Raw genomic sequence first — 13,920 nt, 5'->3', positions numbered from 1 at the left:
TCCTTTTCACTCAACGCATAACGAGAGTCCCAGCTCTGAAATCCTTGCTGAGGTGAGGTATCACGCGAGGTTTTATTGGCCGATTGCCTGCCCGTAAGATAGCGTGCTGCGTGACACCTCAGTTGCAATATGGCGTTTCGCATCAGCTGCCATGGCCGTAAGTGGCGCTTGCTAATACTTCCAGGACTAAGTTGCGAATGTGTTGACGCAAGTACATCATAAACTGTGGAGGGGGGGGGGGGGGGGGTTAGCCTTTGCAATGGCTGAACAGGTAGGGCATCGTAAGCGTCATGCAGAGGTTGCGCTGGGTTAGGGCTCCCTCCGGCGGCAAAGTTGTAGTTTCTTCCACTTTATAGCCCTTCCCCATTATTAAAAAAAATATGAAGCTTATCATACGTTTTACTGTCTATTTAAATAACTTTAAGTATACGAGAACACCTCACTTCTCATGCATTGACAGGCTTTAATACCTATACGGCACACTTGTCCGAAGACTATACCAAAAATCTATTTCAGAAATCACCCTTGGCAAATAGCCCCATTCTAGTCCTTGACCTGGATTACTGGAAGAGGCAGGCATTACTTGCACGAGAATGACCGCCATGGTTGCTTAGGCGCTAGGGTATTGAGCTGCTAAGCACGAGGTCGTGGGGTCGAATCCCGGCCATGGCGGCCGTACTTCGATGGGGGAGAAATGAGAAAACACCCGTGCACTTAGATTTAGGTGCACGCTAAAGAACCCCAGGTGGTCCAAATTTCCGGAGTCCCCCACTACGGCGTGCCTCATAATCCGATCGCGGATTTGGCACGTAAAAACGCATAATTTAATGCACTTGCACGAGAAATCGAAATGCATATTTTACTAATGAACAAATATTCCCTAATTAAGTCGTCATCGAATAATTTGTGGCACATATTGCAATTAACGAATTGGAACCGGTGAGATTGCAAGGCGCATATATATATATATATATATATGTGTGTGTGTGTGTGTGTGTGTGTGTGTGTGTGTGTAAGTGTATGCGCACGCATAAAAGCAAAAACAAACATGTAATTTCGACGTGTTGGCCTCAAGCACCCAGAGCTCAATTTATACATTCTCACTGTAAGGGTGAAGCATATTGAACACACACACACACACACACACACACACACACACACACACACACACACACACACACACACACACACACACACACACACACGCACACGCACACGCACACACGCGCGCGCTCACACACACACACGCACGCACGCACACACACACACACACGCGCGCGCACACACACACACACGCACACGCACACACGCACACACACACACGCACACACACACACACACACGCACACACACACACACACGCACACACACACATACGCACGCACACACACACACACACACACACACACACACACGCACACACACACACACACACACACACACACACACACACACACGCGCGCACACACACACGCACACACACACACACGCACACGCGCACACGCACTTATCTGGTTGCAATGTTAATTTTTCATCGCATCTAAATGCAGTGTAGACAAAAATCTCATCTATGGGACCAATTTCCATAGGTGGAGTGCACTTACGGGATGCAGTATGTAAAACAGCGCCGGGAAGATACAGGGTGAACCTGTGCCCTATTCTTTTCCTTGTCGCGTTCTTTCTGACGCTATTTTGCATAATACGTTCTCTACTACAGTTTGTGCATTTGTTTACATTCAATTATTATATGTATATTCTATAATGTAGCTAAATTTATGTTCGGGATCGTTGCGATTTTATTTTTCTTCCAAGATCGCCTTGTAGTTGGAGCAATGTCATCGGCTATTTTACGGAGTGTAGCTTCGAATCGACGCATGAGTATTTTTTCACCCTATCACCTAAATCGTGAGTTACGGTGTCGCAAATGGTGGCTATTCTCATCAGCAGCCACCGCTGGTGGTATCTTTCCTTTTCTGTTCGTCTTTCCGTCACTTTTAGCACTGAACCTGCCGGCATGAAAACGTGCTAACTCGTCAGCCTTTCATATCTTAGTTTGGCCTCATTTCCTGCGTGGGGTTCCCACAATGCGCTCACGATGCGCCCCGCCGAGCGAACGGGGCCTGATCGGGGTATTTCTCCGCCTCCGTCTCAATGCGCGCCTCCTCGCCCGCCCCCTGATGTTCAAAGGACGCCGCCTGTCGGGACTCGACAAGGTTTCTGCGAGAAATAAAGCCACAGCTTCCGCTTCTGTGCGGCAGGTGGCGCGAAACGCTCAGCGCTCGCTCAATGCCGCCAACTTCATTCGTTAACGGTGCCTCAAGAAATCCCACGATTCGAACTGCATCACTCAGAGCAGTTTCTCGAAAGTAAATCGAGGTGTACCGCGTCGAGGGAACTTTTTCGACAGAGGATCGAACTTCCGAACGACTTTCTAGCAAACTTAGCGATGTAAACAGTGAGGTCAATAGTTGAGTAAGTGGCTGGTGCAGCTCGTGGGACCTTCGAACGCACGCAAAGCATGGGACGCAGCGGTTGCGCCATCTCCTGGCAGCAACGAGGAGCGCTGTTAATGGCGAGACTATGGCCTGCGAGATCCAGAGAGTGTTCCCCCCTTTGTGTCTGGCTCGGCCGCAAGTTAGGCTTGCGGACGAAGGCCCTCTATCTCTGCTCTTGGTGTACGAGACGTACAACGACCACACCGATCTGCACACTGATGGTTCAACCACCGATTACGGGTGTGCGGGATCAGTGATATTTTTCTGCCAAGATCGCCAGCAAAAGTTGAAGACATGCCACGGGACAACATAGCCACAGAGCTTGCTGCACTTCGTAGCTAGCTTCCTGAGATTCGTGAAGAACCACCCCAAAAATTTAGTGTTTGTAGTAAATCCAAGGCAGTTTCGTCTTATTTGCATTCCACAATACGCCGCGAACCCTATGAACAAATAAAATAGTTGTAGAAACTCAAGCGCGCCTTCATCACCTAATAGAACACGGACACGGCGTCACGTTCCAGTGGCTCCGAAGTCACTGTGGCGTAATGGGCAACGAACGCGCTGATGAAGTTGCTCGATCTACACATACAGATGCCGTGCAGGAACCCATGCTGCTGGCGAAAACAGACGCTACAGTCAAACTCCGAGTGGTTGCGAATGATGACGCACAATTCTAGTGGAACACACCAGTTTACAGCCCACACATCTGCATCAACTGAACCAGATGGAGCTTTCGTCCTCCATCTGGATTATACCGATGCCAGACAACAATTTACCAACTGCGCCTTAGGGTCGCTTTCACTAAACCCTTTGCCTTCCGCATCGGAATGGCAGATTGTGCTGTTTGAGACCATTGCGGCAGCGAGGAAACTATCGAACATGTTCTTGGCCACTGTCCTCGCTGCGGCGCAGCCCAGGCTGTCGCTCGCGACCTTGTTGACCCGTAATGATCTTAACGACCGACCGCATTCGGAGTAGAGATAGAGAGAGATAAAATACTTTTATTATATGTACGGGTTGGATAGTAGTCCTCGCTGACGATCCTAGAATACCAATCTGTACCATCATCGCACCAGAAGTCGGTGAAGGCAATATCGAAGTCTTTATGCTCGAGCGGCCTATTAGAGAGAATTTCATTCTGTCAGGTGTTCCCCACTCCCTGTATTTCATACTGCATACCAAACTACTTCAAGTGCTGCGCTCTCTCTCTCTCTCTATATATATATATATATGTCATATCATGAGAAGCCAACAAACACCGACACCAAGGACAACACAGGGGAAATTACTTGTGCTTAATGAATGAAATAAAGTAATGATAAATTAATGGAAATTATTTTTTAGAAGAAAGGGAAACCCGCTTTATTCTCGTATATATATATATATATATATATATATATATATATATATATATATATATATATATATGTGTGTGTGTGTATTAGCAGACGCCGCTGCAGCGCAGTACTTAGTTATCTGTTCAGAAATAGTTATTTCAGCAGACACGTTATGCAGAACCTAATGAAGCTGCAGAGGCTAAGCGGTAAAAAAGCCATAGCGAAGTCCTCTTTCCCTCCACTCATATTTATCGTTATGTCGCCGCGTTCTCTTCTTCTGTACCTGTATTTTGAGAATCTTTGAGAATCCGACCCAAGATTCTCAGATGCGTCAACGGCGCGAAGCTGTAGCTGCGTTACACGGCCGCTCGTGAGCCGGTACCTGCAGCTTCAGCGACGGCAGAGTGCGTCATAGCCGCCGCACATCAGTGCCACTCACCGGTGTGTATGTACGTGTGCTTCTTCATGTCCGACTTCTGGTGGAAGCGCTTGCCGCAGTACTCGCACGGGTAGGGCCGCGTGTCCGAGTGGATGAGCAGGTGCGTGGACAGCGTCGAGGAGCGCTTGAACGTCTTGCCGCACTGCTTGCACTCGAAGATGCGGCTGGGTCCCGTGCGGTGCACCTTACCCCGGGGCTCGCACACAGCAGCCGGTGCAGACGCCGCCGTGCAGAGTCGCCTCGATACAGGACCGTAGCCCGCTGACAACAGCAGCGCGCTCCGAACCGGCGGAAGCGACTCAGGCGAGTGGAACCTTTCGTTGCAGGTGGGCACGCTTCGCGAGGAGCTGGAAAGGTGTGAACGAATGAGACGCGAAAATACATTCGGCATACATTCAGAGTGATTATGCAGTATTCACTTAGAGTAAGTTCGCCTGCAACAAGATTTCCAGCATAAAAGAGATCATACACGCTGTTAGACGAGGGACGATATAAGGTAAAGCTGTTCCAAACATTTCTATTCCCCTTCTGCAACCAGCGCGCCACGATTGGTCAAAAAATTTTCGAGCCACTACCCACTGCCTCTGTCTGTCACGCGACGTCACGAAAACAGTGAAAATACCCTCTCTGATATGATATGTGCACAATGATTACGCATGATTAGACAGAATGAAAAAAAGAATAATTTCTGATTCAACGCATTTTTCGCCAAAGGCGCGAAATGCGACGTTTAACCAATTGCTATTGGTCAAACTTTTTTCGGGCTGCGCTCACTTTACCTGTCTGTCACACGACGTCACAAAACCGCGAAAACACATCGCGTCAAAGGGACGTGTACGCGTTAAAGACGCATTATTATGCCGAACAAGCGTGAAAATTTTTCTGAATAAACGTAGACTGCACTGTTCCGAAAGGAATAGAAGATGGCTGCCCGCCGATCGCTGTGGCAATGGCTACTCGTAGCTGTCGAGGAACATGAATTTATTTGCGCATAATAGGAGATTTAGCGTAGCAGTATAACGTTATCGAGACCTTTCGGCACGTACACGACATTGCTCTGCCAATGCTAATTTGCTGAAGATTCGTTTTAGCGGCATTTTTAACCTTCCGTTGCACGCCACCGCGGTTTTCGACCAGTCACCGCAAGCTAAGTAAGGGGAAGCGGAACAACCGCAGACGCCGGCACCACCCTCCTCGTCCGGTTATCTACTTTCACTGTGCCGGCTCGGCCCCATCTAAACTCTCTCCATTTGAGCGTGCTCCTCGCCTCATCGCACCTAATTAGTTAAGAAAAACTGCTCAATGTACGCAATGCTATTCGCTTTGAAAGCAAAAGAAAGTGAGATCCTATAAACAAAAAGCGCGTTTCGTTGGGCTTGTCAAACAACGCTGCAGGTTACCGCCCGATGCTTGCGGTCGTGGTTATGTAAATTTGACGTCAGGAGATTGGAATAAAACAGATTTAAATAGTTTTACGTTATAGGGCCCCAGGATACCGTACCTGTGACCATCTAAACGGATCTGGGGCAGAATTCACAAACCTGTTGGTTCGTAAGCGCTATATGCCATTGGCCAGCGACCATTGCTAATCATACGTCCAAGATCACGATTGGCTCATATCTGATCAATTATTGTTCCACAAAAGTAACAGAACAATTAATAAAAAGTAATCCAATATTTTTACGTTACTTTACCCAGAACATTTGAAGCACAAAGGTAATCTACGTACAACGTATTCAGGAAACTTGATGATCGTGCTCTCAGGGAACAGAGAATACTAAAACACCGCCCCCGTCTATCATCGGCTCAAAAGACAGTGAAGACACTTTTGTGCTTTTTGAAAACGTCTGGTTTGTTCGAGCGCCTTTGATCGACTCTGTAGCGCTGTCCGTTCACGTCTCTAAGCCCCCCCCCCCCACCTCTCTCTCTTTTCTCTTTCTCTTCCCCTTCTCCCTTCCTCCAGCGTAGGGTAGCCAACTGGACTCTTGACTGGTTAACATGCCTGCCCCTCCCTTATATCCCCCTCTTTCTTTCTACCCAGAGCATTAATATGGCACAAGTACACGAAATAGAGTGAGTTGGCCTGGCCTCCTTTAGTGCATTTTATGTAGTGCATTTTATGTTGATAATAGTCTCCAACAGTTCTTGAAACATTTTGTCGGCCATCCTCATTCGCGCTTTTTTTTTTCTTTTTGGAAACATCAGCAGCGACTTTGAAAACTCTATCCGTGTACGTGTTAAAGGCAACGGCGCTGTTTTAACGTGCGAACACCATGCGATCCCGATCGTGACTACGCAATGCTCGCGTCTGTGTCTCTCTGCGGAGTAATAACGCTGAGAAGCGTCGGAAGTGACAGACTTTAACTAAAACGGGAAAATATAAATGTGGTACCGGCAATGCAGGCCGCGTCACCTGTCGTCAAGATGGGGAAACAAATTCTGAGCTCCCGGACTTGCCTGCTTGAACATGTGCAACCGCGAGGCTGCTGCATGGCACAGCCACACGCGTTATACTTAGGCCCAAATACTCAAAATGACGTAGTTCGTTATAGCTTATCAATAAAATAACTAGTTACGTGTAATTAGTTATAGAATAACTGAATTACAGTGAACATTACCGCGCACAACACTGGATCACCTCCAAGAAAATGTAATTGATTACAAGTAATTAATTACATGAATTTGTTGCGTGCAAGTCTGTTCCACGTTAACGTATTTCCAGGAAACACGTTGCCGCAGCAGATCAATTTGTACAGAACGCATATTGTGATGTACCTATATGTCTGTACATGCTGCAGCATTAAAGAAGCGTTCCCGCGGTTTTAGCGAGGGAGACGGAGGTCATCTACCGCGTCTAGATCTGAGGAAGAGTCGGTACCACTGACAAATCTACCTTTTTTCTACTGTCCCCTTTCCCAACAGTTATGCGAAAGTGTCATTGTTGTTCGATAAAGATTCATTCATTCATTCATTCATTCATTCATTCATTCATTCATTCATTCATTCATTCATTCATGCGCCCAGTGCTGAACACCAGGACAGGTTGGCAACTTTTGCTTACGATAGTAATATAGATTGAAGCAGGTGAATAATGTTAATAGCAAATGAAGGTACGCGCGTCAATCTTCTGCGGCACGTGTGCTTGCTTTCAGTCAAGGAGTTGCAAAAAGCGCATGATTCAGAATTTGTTTATAACCTACGTCACCGCAAACTGCCCATCTTAAGACGCCCGTCAGCAGCATTTTGTCGTTTACTTCGCAAGGTTAATTACGTTCTGTACGTATAGTACAGCAGGACCACCTGCTGTCACTAAAGCCAGCATCATAAACATGTGGCGCGCACACTTAACGCCCAGGAATCACTTGTGCAGGGCTTGTGTGACACTTACGCTTACACTCCATCCATCCCCGTCTTTAAGCACGCGGCCACCTTAAATGTATACTAAAGATAAATATTAGATCAAGCTAAATTAGCATGTATGTCGCACTTCTACAATGCTAAAAAGAACAAAGATACTGTGAGTGGAGGCTTGGTAAGTCAGAAATGACGCATAAACGAAGTGGGCGTGGCGATGTTAGGTCGCCACACTGCAGCTCTACACGATGCGATTTCGACAGCGAGTGCATGGCGCTATGTAAGCGCTTATGAATAAAGAAGAGTGACAACAAAGAGTTCTAGCTTGTTCGTATACCATTCCCGTTTATGGAATGTTGGAAACGCAGATGGAGAGGTAGCGACTTTTCGCGAATCTTTCCCCAACCAGAATGTGTTATGACCATTCTTGTGTTGCATGCGCGTCCTTGTCGTTATAAAAAGTCATAATACGCCATCGACTGTTACTGGTGATGTTTTTAAAGGAGAAACTAAGTAGAGTTTGGTCATCTAAATTTTAGTTTCGCCTCTATTAATTCACTTGACCGGCTCGACATGGCGCCACCTGTGCTCCGCGCCCCTCTTATTCCGCGGGCGGTAATATAGCTCGTGGGCAAGCTAAAACTCCGTATTTCATTTGAAACTGTGCGAGCATTTAAGCTAGCAGCTTTCTGGTAGTTTTTCACTGCAATATATATATATATATATATATATATATATATATATATATATATATATATATATATATATATGCCGAAACACCCGACAATACGATGAAATCCTTGATGTCCCGCTTACATCAGTAGTGCCACCTGTAGGGCGCTGAATTCAGTAACCGTGGCTTGACCATATTAAACGACGCTTCGCAACAAATTTAATGAAAATTATATTTGCAATGTTAAATTTACCAAATCTGGGACGCTGCAGGCTTTCATTTTCTCTAATGCCATTTTAGGTTACCTGACTACCGCCACCCACCCATCAACCCGCGTGGCAATTTTTTCCTTCTTCCTACTTATACGGTACTGAATACGATGTCTCTGCGCAACCACGGGATGCCACGCGCTATGTATGGGATCGACATGCTTGACGTGACATCGAGACGACTCTCATAAACAACGGTCGTCTTCTGTTAATAAAAGCGGCTCGAAAAAAAAAGAACATAGAAAGGAAGAAGGATGTTCAAAGTCTTACGCTTCCGTACCTTGTCGTTTCCGTCTTCAAACCAAGAAGAGTCTGAATGGAGTAGTCCGTGAGCACGTTAGGCACGCTTCCACTGGATTCATTGCAAGGTGGAGTGACGCTTGGACTTCTCGAAACTTCTGTGAATGAGGAATTGTTGTTGACGACCCGTCAGTGCGCATGACGTCACACATTCCGTTTTGGCGGAACACAGAAAAGCTAGGTACCGCACAAATAAACTAATGAGGGCGAATTTTTATATGCATCCCGCATAGCCAAACGTTTAAACGAACTCTATGTTATACATTAATTGGCACAACGGCTACATTATCGCGGCGGCCTTGCTCTCTGAGGTGCTTGTGCTCAGTGAAAAGGACGCAAGCACAACGCCAGGCAGCTTTACTTCCGACTTGTGATCAATCAATAAATCTGTCAATAAGGGAGAGTTATAGCTTATGCGTGGACGTATTACCATTTGCGGAATACCGTGTCATCGGAGAGGTGTACGGTAGTTTCAAAGCTCGTAGCGCCATCCTGTGACACATAGCGTTATCAGAGGGCACAGAAAGCTATTACTTATATTCTGTTTAACTGATGGCGTAAATCGTCCTAGCGACAAAATAGCTAACATGCAGTACCGTTATGGTTTGCATTTGACAATAACGCTCAGGCCATGCAAAAAAAAAAAGTTATTCAAGTGCTTTGTATAGTTGCATAAAACGTAATGAGATGTCGCTACCAGTTTCGCTACGGCCGTCGATGGTAAATGGCGAGATGTTTAAGGACAAGTTAAAGCTCTCTAATATGCATTGCGATTAGCTGCCTATTGTGCATGAGTGCAAATTTCCTATAGCTAGCTATTGCTATTTCGGATGGGCACAATGTCGCGCCTAGAATTTGCTACAGCGGCGGCCATATATTTATGAAAGGAGAATAAAAAAAGAAGCGCTCATCGAGTAGTGTTTGTTCTCGGTTCCTATCCTCGTCTTATTTCCGCTAATTCAAGTTATACTAAAGAAAAACAATTCTATATTTTGATTTAAGGGAGCGATAAAAAATCCAAGATATTGAAAATTAATCCGGAGCCTCCCAGTACACGTCCCTTATACAAATTCACGGCATTCGGTCATAGAACATCAAAAATAATTATTAATTATTACGTACCGGTATTTGAGGCACTGTAATCATGTGTTTTCTTTTTTTTCGTTGGTTTTACCGTACAGTCACGGTGGTATGGTAAATGTGTTATCAGGTGTTGACGTTGGACAACCGCATTTAGATTCTCGCAATGAGCGAGGTCGCAGAGCGAGCTTTGTCCTAATATGTGCTGATTTCCTGTTACAGTTTAATGAGAATAGCATTATTAGCCTACTTAAGTCACTTTGGGTCTGTCTAGCCTCCTTACACCCTTCTGAAATGAAGAAGAAAGCCCTTTGAAGCTCATCGGGTCTTGGGCGGAATCAAACCCGCATCACGTAAGGAACCAAATACCGTATTTACTCGATTTTAAGCACCCCATTTTTTTCATGGTCGCGATGCCCAAAGTGAGGGGGGATGCTTAGATTCGAGAAATCTAGAATGACCTCCTCTCCCTCTTTTCGCTACGACATCACGACGAGATGGGTGCGAGAAATAACATTTTATTATGCAAAGATCCAAAAGAAATGATTTGTTTTGAACTCCAAAAGAAAAATCGTTGAACACAGTGAACACAGCGAACAGTTTGTGTCGGATGCTCAGTCACTATCACTGCCGCTCACGAGTCCGCGCGGATCTGCAGTCCAGCTGTGCGGCAAGATCGCGCCGCGGACGCCGTTCCACCTCGGGACTCCGACGGCTCCGGCTCGATGACAGAGCGAGCAAGCTCGCTTGGCGGCCTTGGCTGCGCGCTCTTCCTAACAAATAGGGGGGGTGCTTAGATTCGCATGTAAACTTTTTTCCCTATTGTTTCACGAAAATAGAGGGGGGTCCTTAGAATCGGGGGGTGCTTAGAATCGCGAAAATACGGTATTAAGCATGGCAAGTTTCGGGAACCTTTATTCAGCCAACGTGGCCCAAATGCGAAAACATACTTTGGAATCCCTGACGTCTCGCTGACGTACTGGCGCTGGGGTTTCGGCGCGAATTTCAAATACTGATACTTGGACCTTCATTTTCTCGTCTAATAATCAAACTGTTTTTTTTTAAATGCCTGCCTGCAGGGTTTTCAAACAATGCTTAATTAATCTAAACTGATTTATTGTTTCGCTTTAGTGTCCCTTTAAAGACTGCTATGGCTTTCGTCTTGCAATGATCTAAAATGTCAAAGGATGACTGCCGTTAAGATGCCAGTGCGCTTGAAGTATAGTGTTTCAACACGCATTTAAAACAGCCTTAACAAATTCATTTTCATATCTTACTTGACCATGTTGCCTCTCCTCTTTCTGAGCTCGTTTGGAACACACGACAGCACCTAATGACGAGTAACGTGTCCCCAACCATGCGACGCTGACCCTGCACTTCAGCCCGCTACTAATTCTCGCAAGAACGATGCAGAAAAAAGTTCCACAGAGTGCCGCTAATTCTACTTGGAGCTTACTGATTGCCCTCTGCCTGATACCCTCTGCCTATATATACAGTCCTTTGGTCTTCACACGCATACACGAATGCGCGACTACCCCTTTTGGCTACGACGGCCTCTTCTAGTCCCATTGGTTTCCTGACAAGACCTTCTGTTAGAATTACTGGCTTCAGTAGGCCTTTGCCTGTGTTTAATTCTTGCTTCATGACCGTGATAGTGTCACTATGTCGCTCCAAATGTGCATGCAAGACGTGCCCTGTAGGAGCAACAAAGAATTAATTGGTATGCGGGCGTTCTTACCAGCGTCGATATGCTTTTAACGATTGGCTACTCGTTCCCATAATGTTAGAGCAGTCTTTTTGGTAGTTGGTGCCAGGCACATTCTTTACGCCACTGACAATCCGCCACCAAACATAATTTGTCCACGTCCGTGTTGGTCGCTCGGGGCCCAGATACACGCGTTCTATGTTTGAGGATGCGTCCCACGTGTTACCCTTAAAGTATGACTATATGGATGTTTGAAGTTTTTAGTTAGACCTAAAATACACTGAATGTATTACACCATTCTTAGTTTGCAAAAATTTATTTTAGCTTATATTATTATTATTATTATTATTATTATTATTATTATTATTATTATTATTATTATTATTATTATTATTATTATTTGTTTTGAACACTTACATACAATTAACAGGAAAGGGAAAGCGAGGAGCAGGCTGGCAACTGCCACCGGAAGGGGCACAACGCCTGCCTGCTCTTCAGAAGGGAGGTGACAGCAACACAGAAATGGAAGATAGTAAGGAGGGGAGGAAAGAGGAAAGGAAGAGCAACAGTACAAATTTAAAGAATAAAGTGGAACATACAGTACATATCACACACAGTAGGGCCGGCCACTGAAGGTGACGCTACTACAGAATGTTGAAAAGAATAGTTTCGATGCTACAAACGTGAACCTAAGTTAGTTAACTCTAGAAAAGTAGAAAAGTAAGTATAGCACGGTGAGCCTGTTCACGTTGAGACGCACAATCACTGGGGTACAAACATTCGTCGAGTGTCGTACAGCGCAGGCCAAGGAGATGATAGTCCCTCACTAGCGACATGCGCTGCGCACTGAAAGCGGGACACTCAAATATAAGGTGCTGAAGAGTCTCACAGCAGCCCCGAGACGTACACGATGGACTGGCCACACGTCCTTGTCTGTATAAAGTTCGTGCACTTTCACGCAGCCAACCCTCAGCTTGAGTATTAGCACTCTAGCACGGCGAGGCAAGCCTCGACCGCGAACACGAGCCAGGAACGTTCCATTTGCCACGCGCTGGTCTGGATGCTGCTTGAGTAGGTGGCGACGAATCAGCAGACGAGCGTCATGAAGCTTGGACAATATTTCTGGGCAGTCACAGTTGTTATGAGCGCAAGTTGAAGCGAGTCGATCAGCCTCTTCATTTCCGGTGATTCCTACGTGATGAAATTTTGCTTGCAGAGTAATGCTGCGCACAACTGGGCAATCAATCTCACTGCGTTGTAACAAGCTAAGGGGAGCGCGGGAGTCCGTAAAGATGGCAATCTTCGATGTAGTTAACTCCTCTTGCACGTATTTCAGTGTAACATTAATCGCTGCTAGATCCGCAGTTGTTGACGAAGTTGGATGAGGTATTTGAAAGATACGCCGTACTTGAGTCGAAGGGCAGAAAAAAGCTGCAGAGGCGCCTTGACCGTCGCTGTGTACAGATGCATCTGTGAATACTTGAAGATAATCTGGAAACCTTTCGAACATGAGACTGAGCCAATTGGAGTATTGCCGAAACAGGCATATCAGACTTTTTGTGTATATCAGGGATTGTGAGGTGAATGGGGAATATGTGTTTCGTGATATCTTTTGGAAGCGGAGGCGTAACTGAACCAGCATGTTCAGATATGTCAGTGATATTCATAAATAATGCCGTCATTTTTCCCATGCGAGTTAACGGGCGGTGAATGAGACAATCAAGGAGCGATTGACCATTCGATGTGCGATGCAGAGGCTCAATATGATACAGAGCTCTCTGCTCTGCTTGCAGCCTCAGTGGTAACTGATGCGCTTCAGTGAGTAATGCAACAGATTGCGCCTCACGAGGTAATCCAAGCATTAGGCGAAGGGCAACGCGATGATCTCTTTCCCCTTGAGCCATCAAACTAGGTGGTATATTCAGGACTGGTAAGGCATAAATCATGTCTGAGAGTACAGATGACTGGTAGACCTGGAGAACCATTGTTTGGTCGCAGCCAGCACCTCTAGCAGTCAAGGCGGTCACATACTTAAGGAGGGAATGCTATTTGCGTCGTACAAATTTAACGGCAGGACGCCAAAAGATGCGATCATCCACAATTAACCCCAAATAACGGTGTTGTCGCACCCAGTTTATAGGCATTTCGTCAAGGTACAGTCGGCTCATTGTTCGACGAGCGCGTTGTTTAGGGTGATATGATATTGCAGCCGACTTAACAGGTGACATGAGCAGGCCAACTTCACCCAAGTACTCAGAAGAAGCGTTT

The 13,920-nt window shown here is 46.0% G+C and overlaps 1 protein-coding gene across 1 annotated transcript in view; it reads right to left on the bottom strand.

Moving 5' to 3' along the window:
- LOC126548066 (uncharacterized) overlaps positions 1-13,920 on the bottom strand; it is a 38,682-nt gene that overhangs the window by 6,929 nt on the left and 17,833 nt on the right. Inside the window, exons 3-4 of the mRNA XM_050196151.3 lie at positions 8,848-8,965; positions 4,272-4,618 (exon numbers count right to left, since the gene is read on the bottom strand). Coding sequence (XP_050052108.1) covers positions 4,272-4,618; positions 8,848-8,965 — 465 coding nt within the window. The remainder of the gene's footprint in view (positions 1-4,271; positions 4,619-8,847; positions 8,966-13,920) is intronic.

The sequence above is a fragment of the Dermacentor andersoni genome, chromosome 1 (assembly GCF_023375885.2).
Source record: "Dermacentor andersoni chromosome 1, qqDerAnde1_hic_scaffold, whole genome shotgun sequence".
NCBI classification, from domain to species: domain Eukaryota; kingdom Metazoa; phylum Arthropoda; class Arachnida; order Ixodida; family Ixodidae; genus Dermacentor; species Dermacentor andersoni.
The sequence above is the reverse complement of the archived record's forward strand: the minus strand, read 5'-3'. Positions and strand labels throughout refer to the sequence as shown.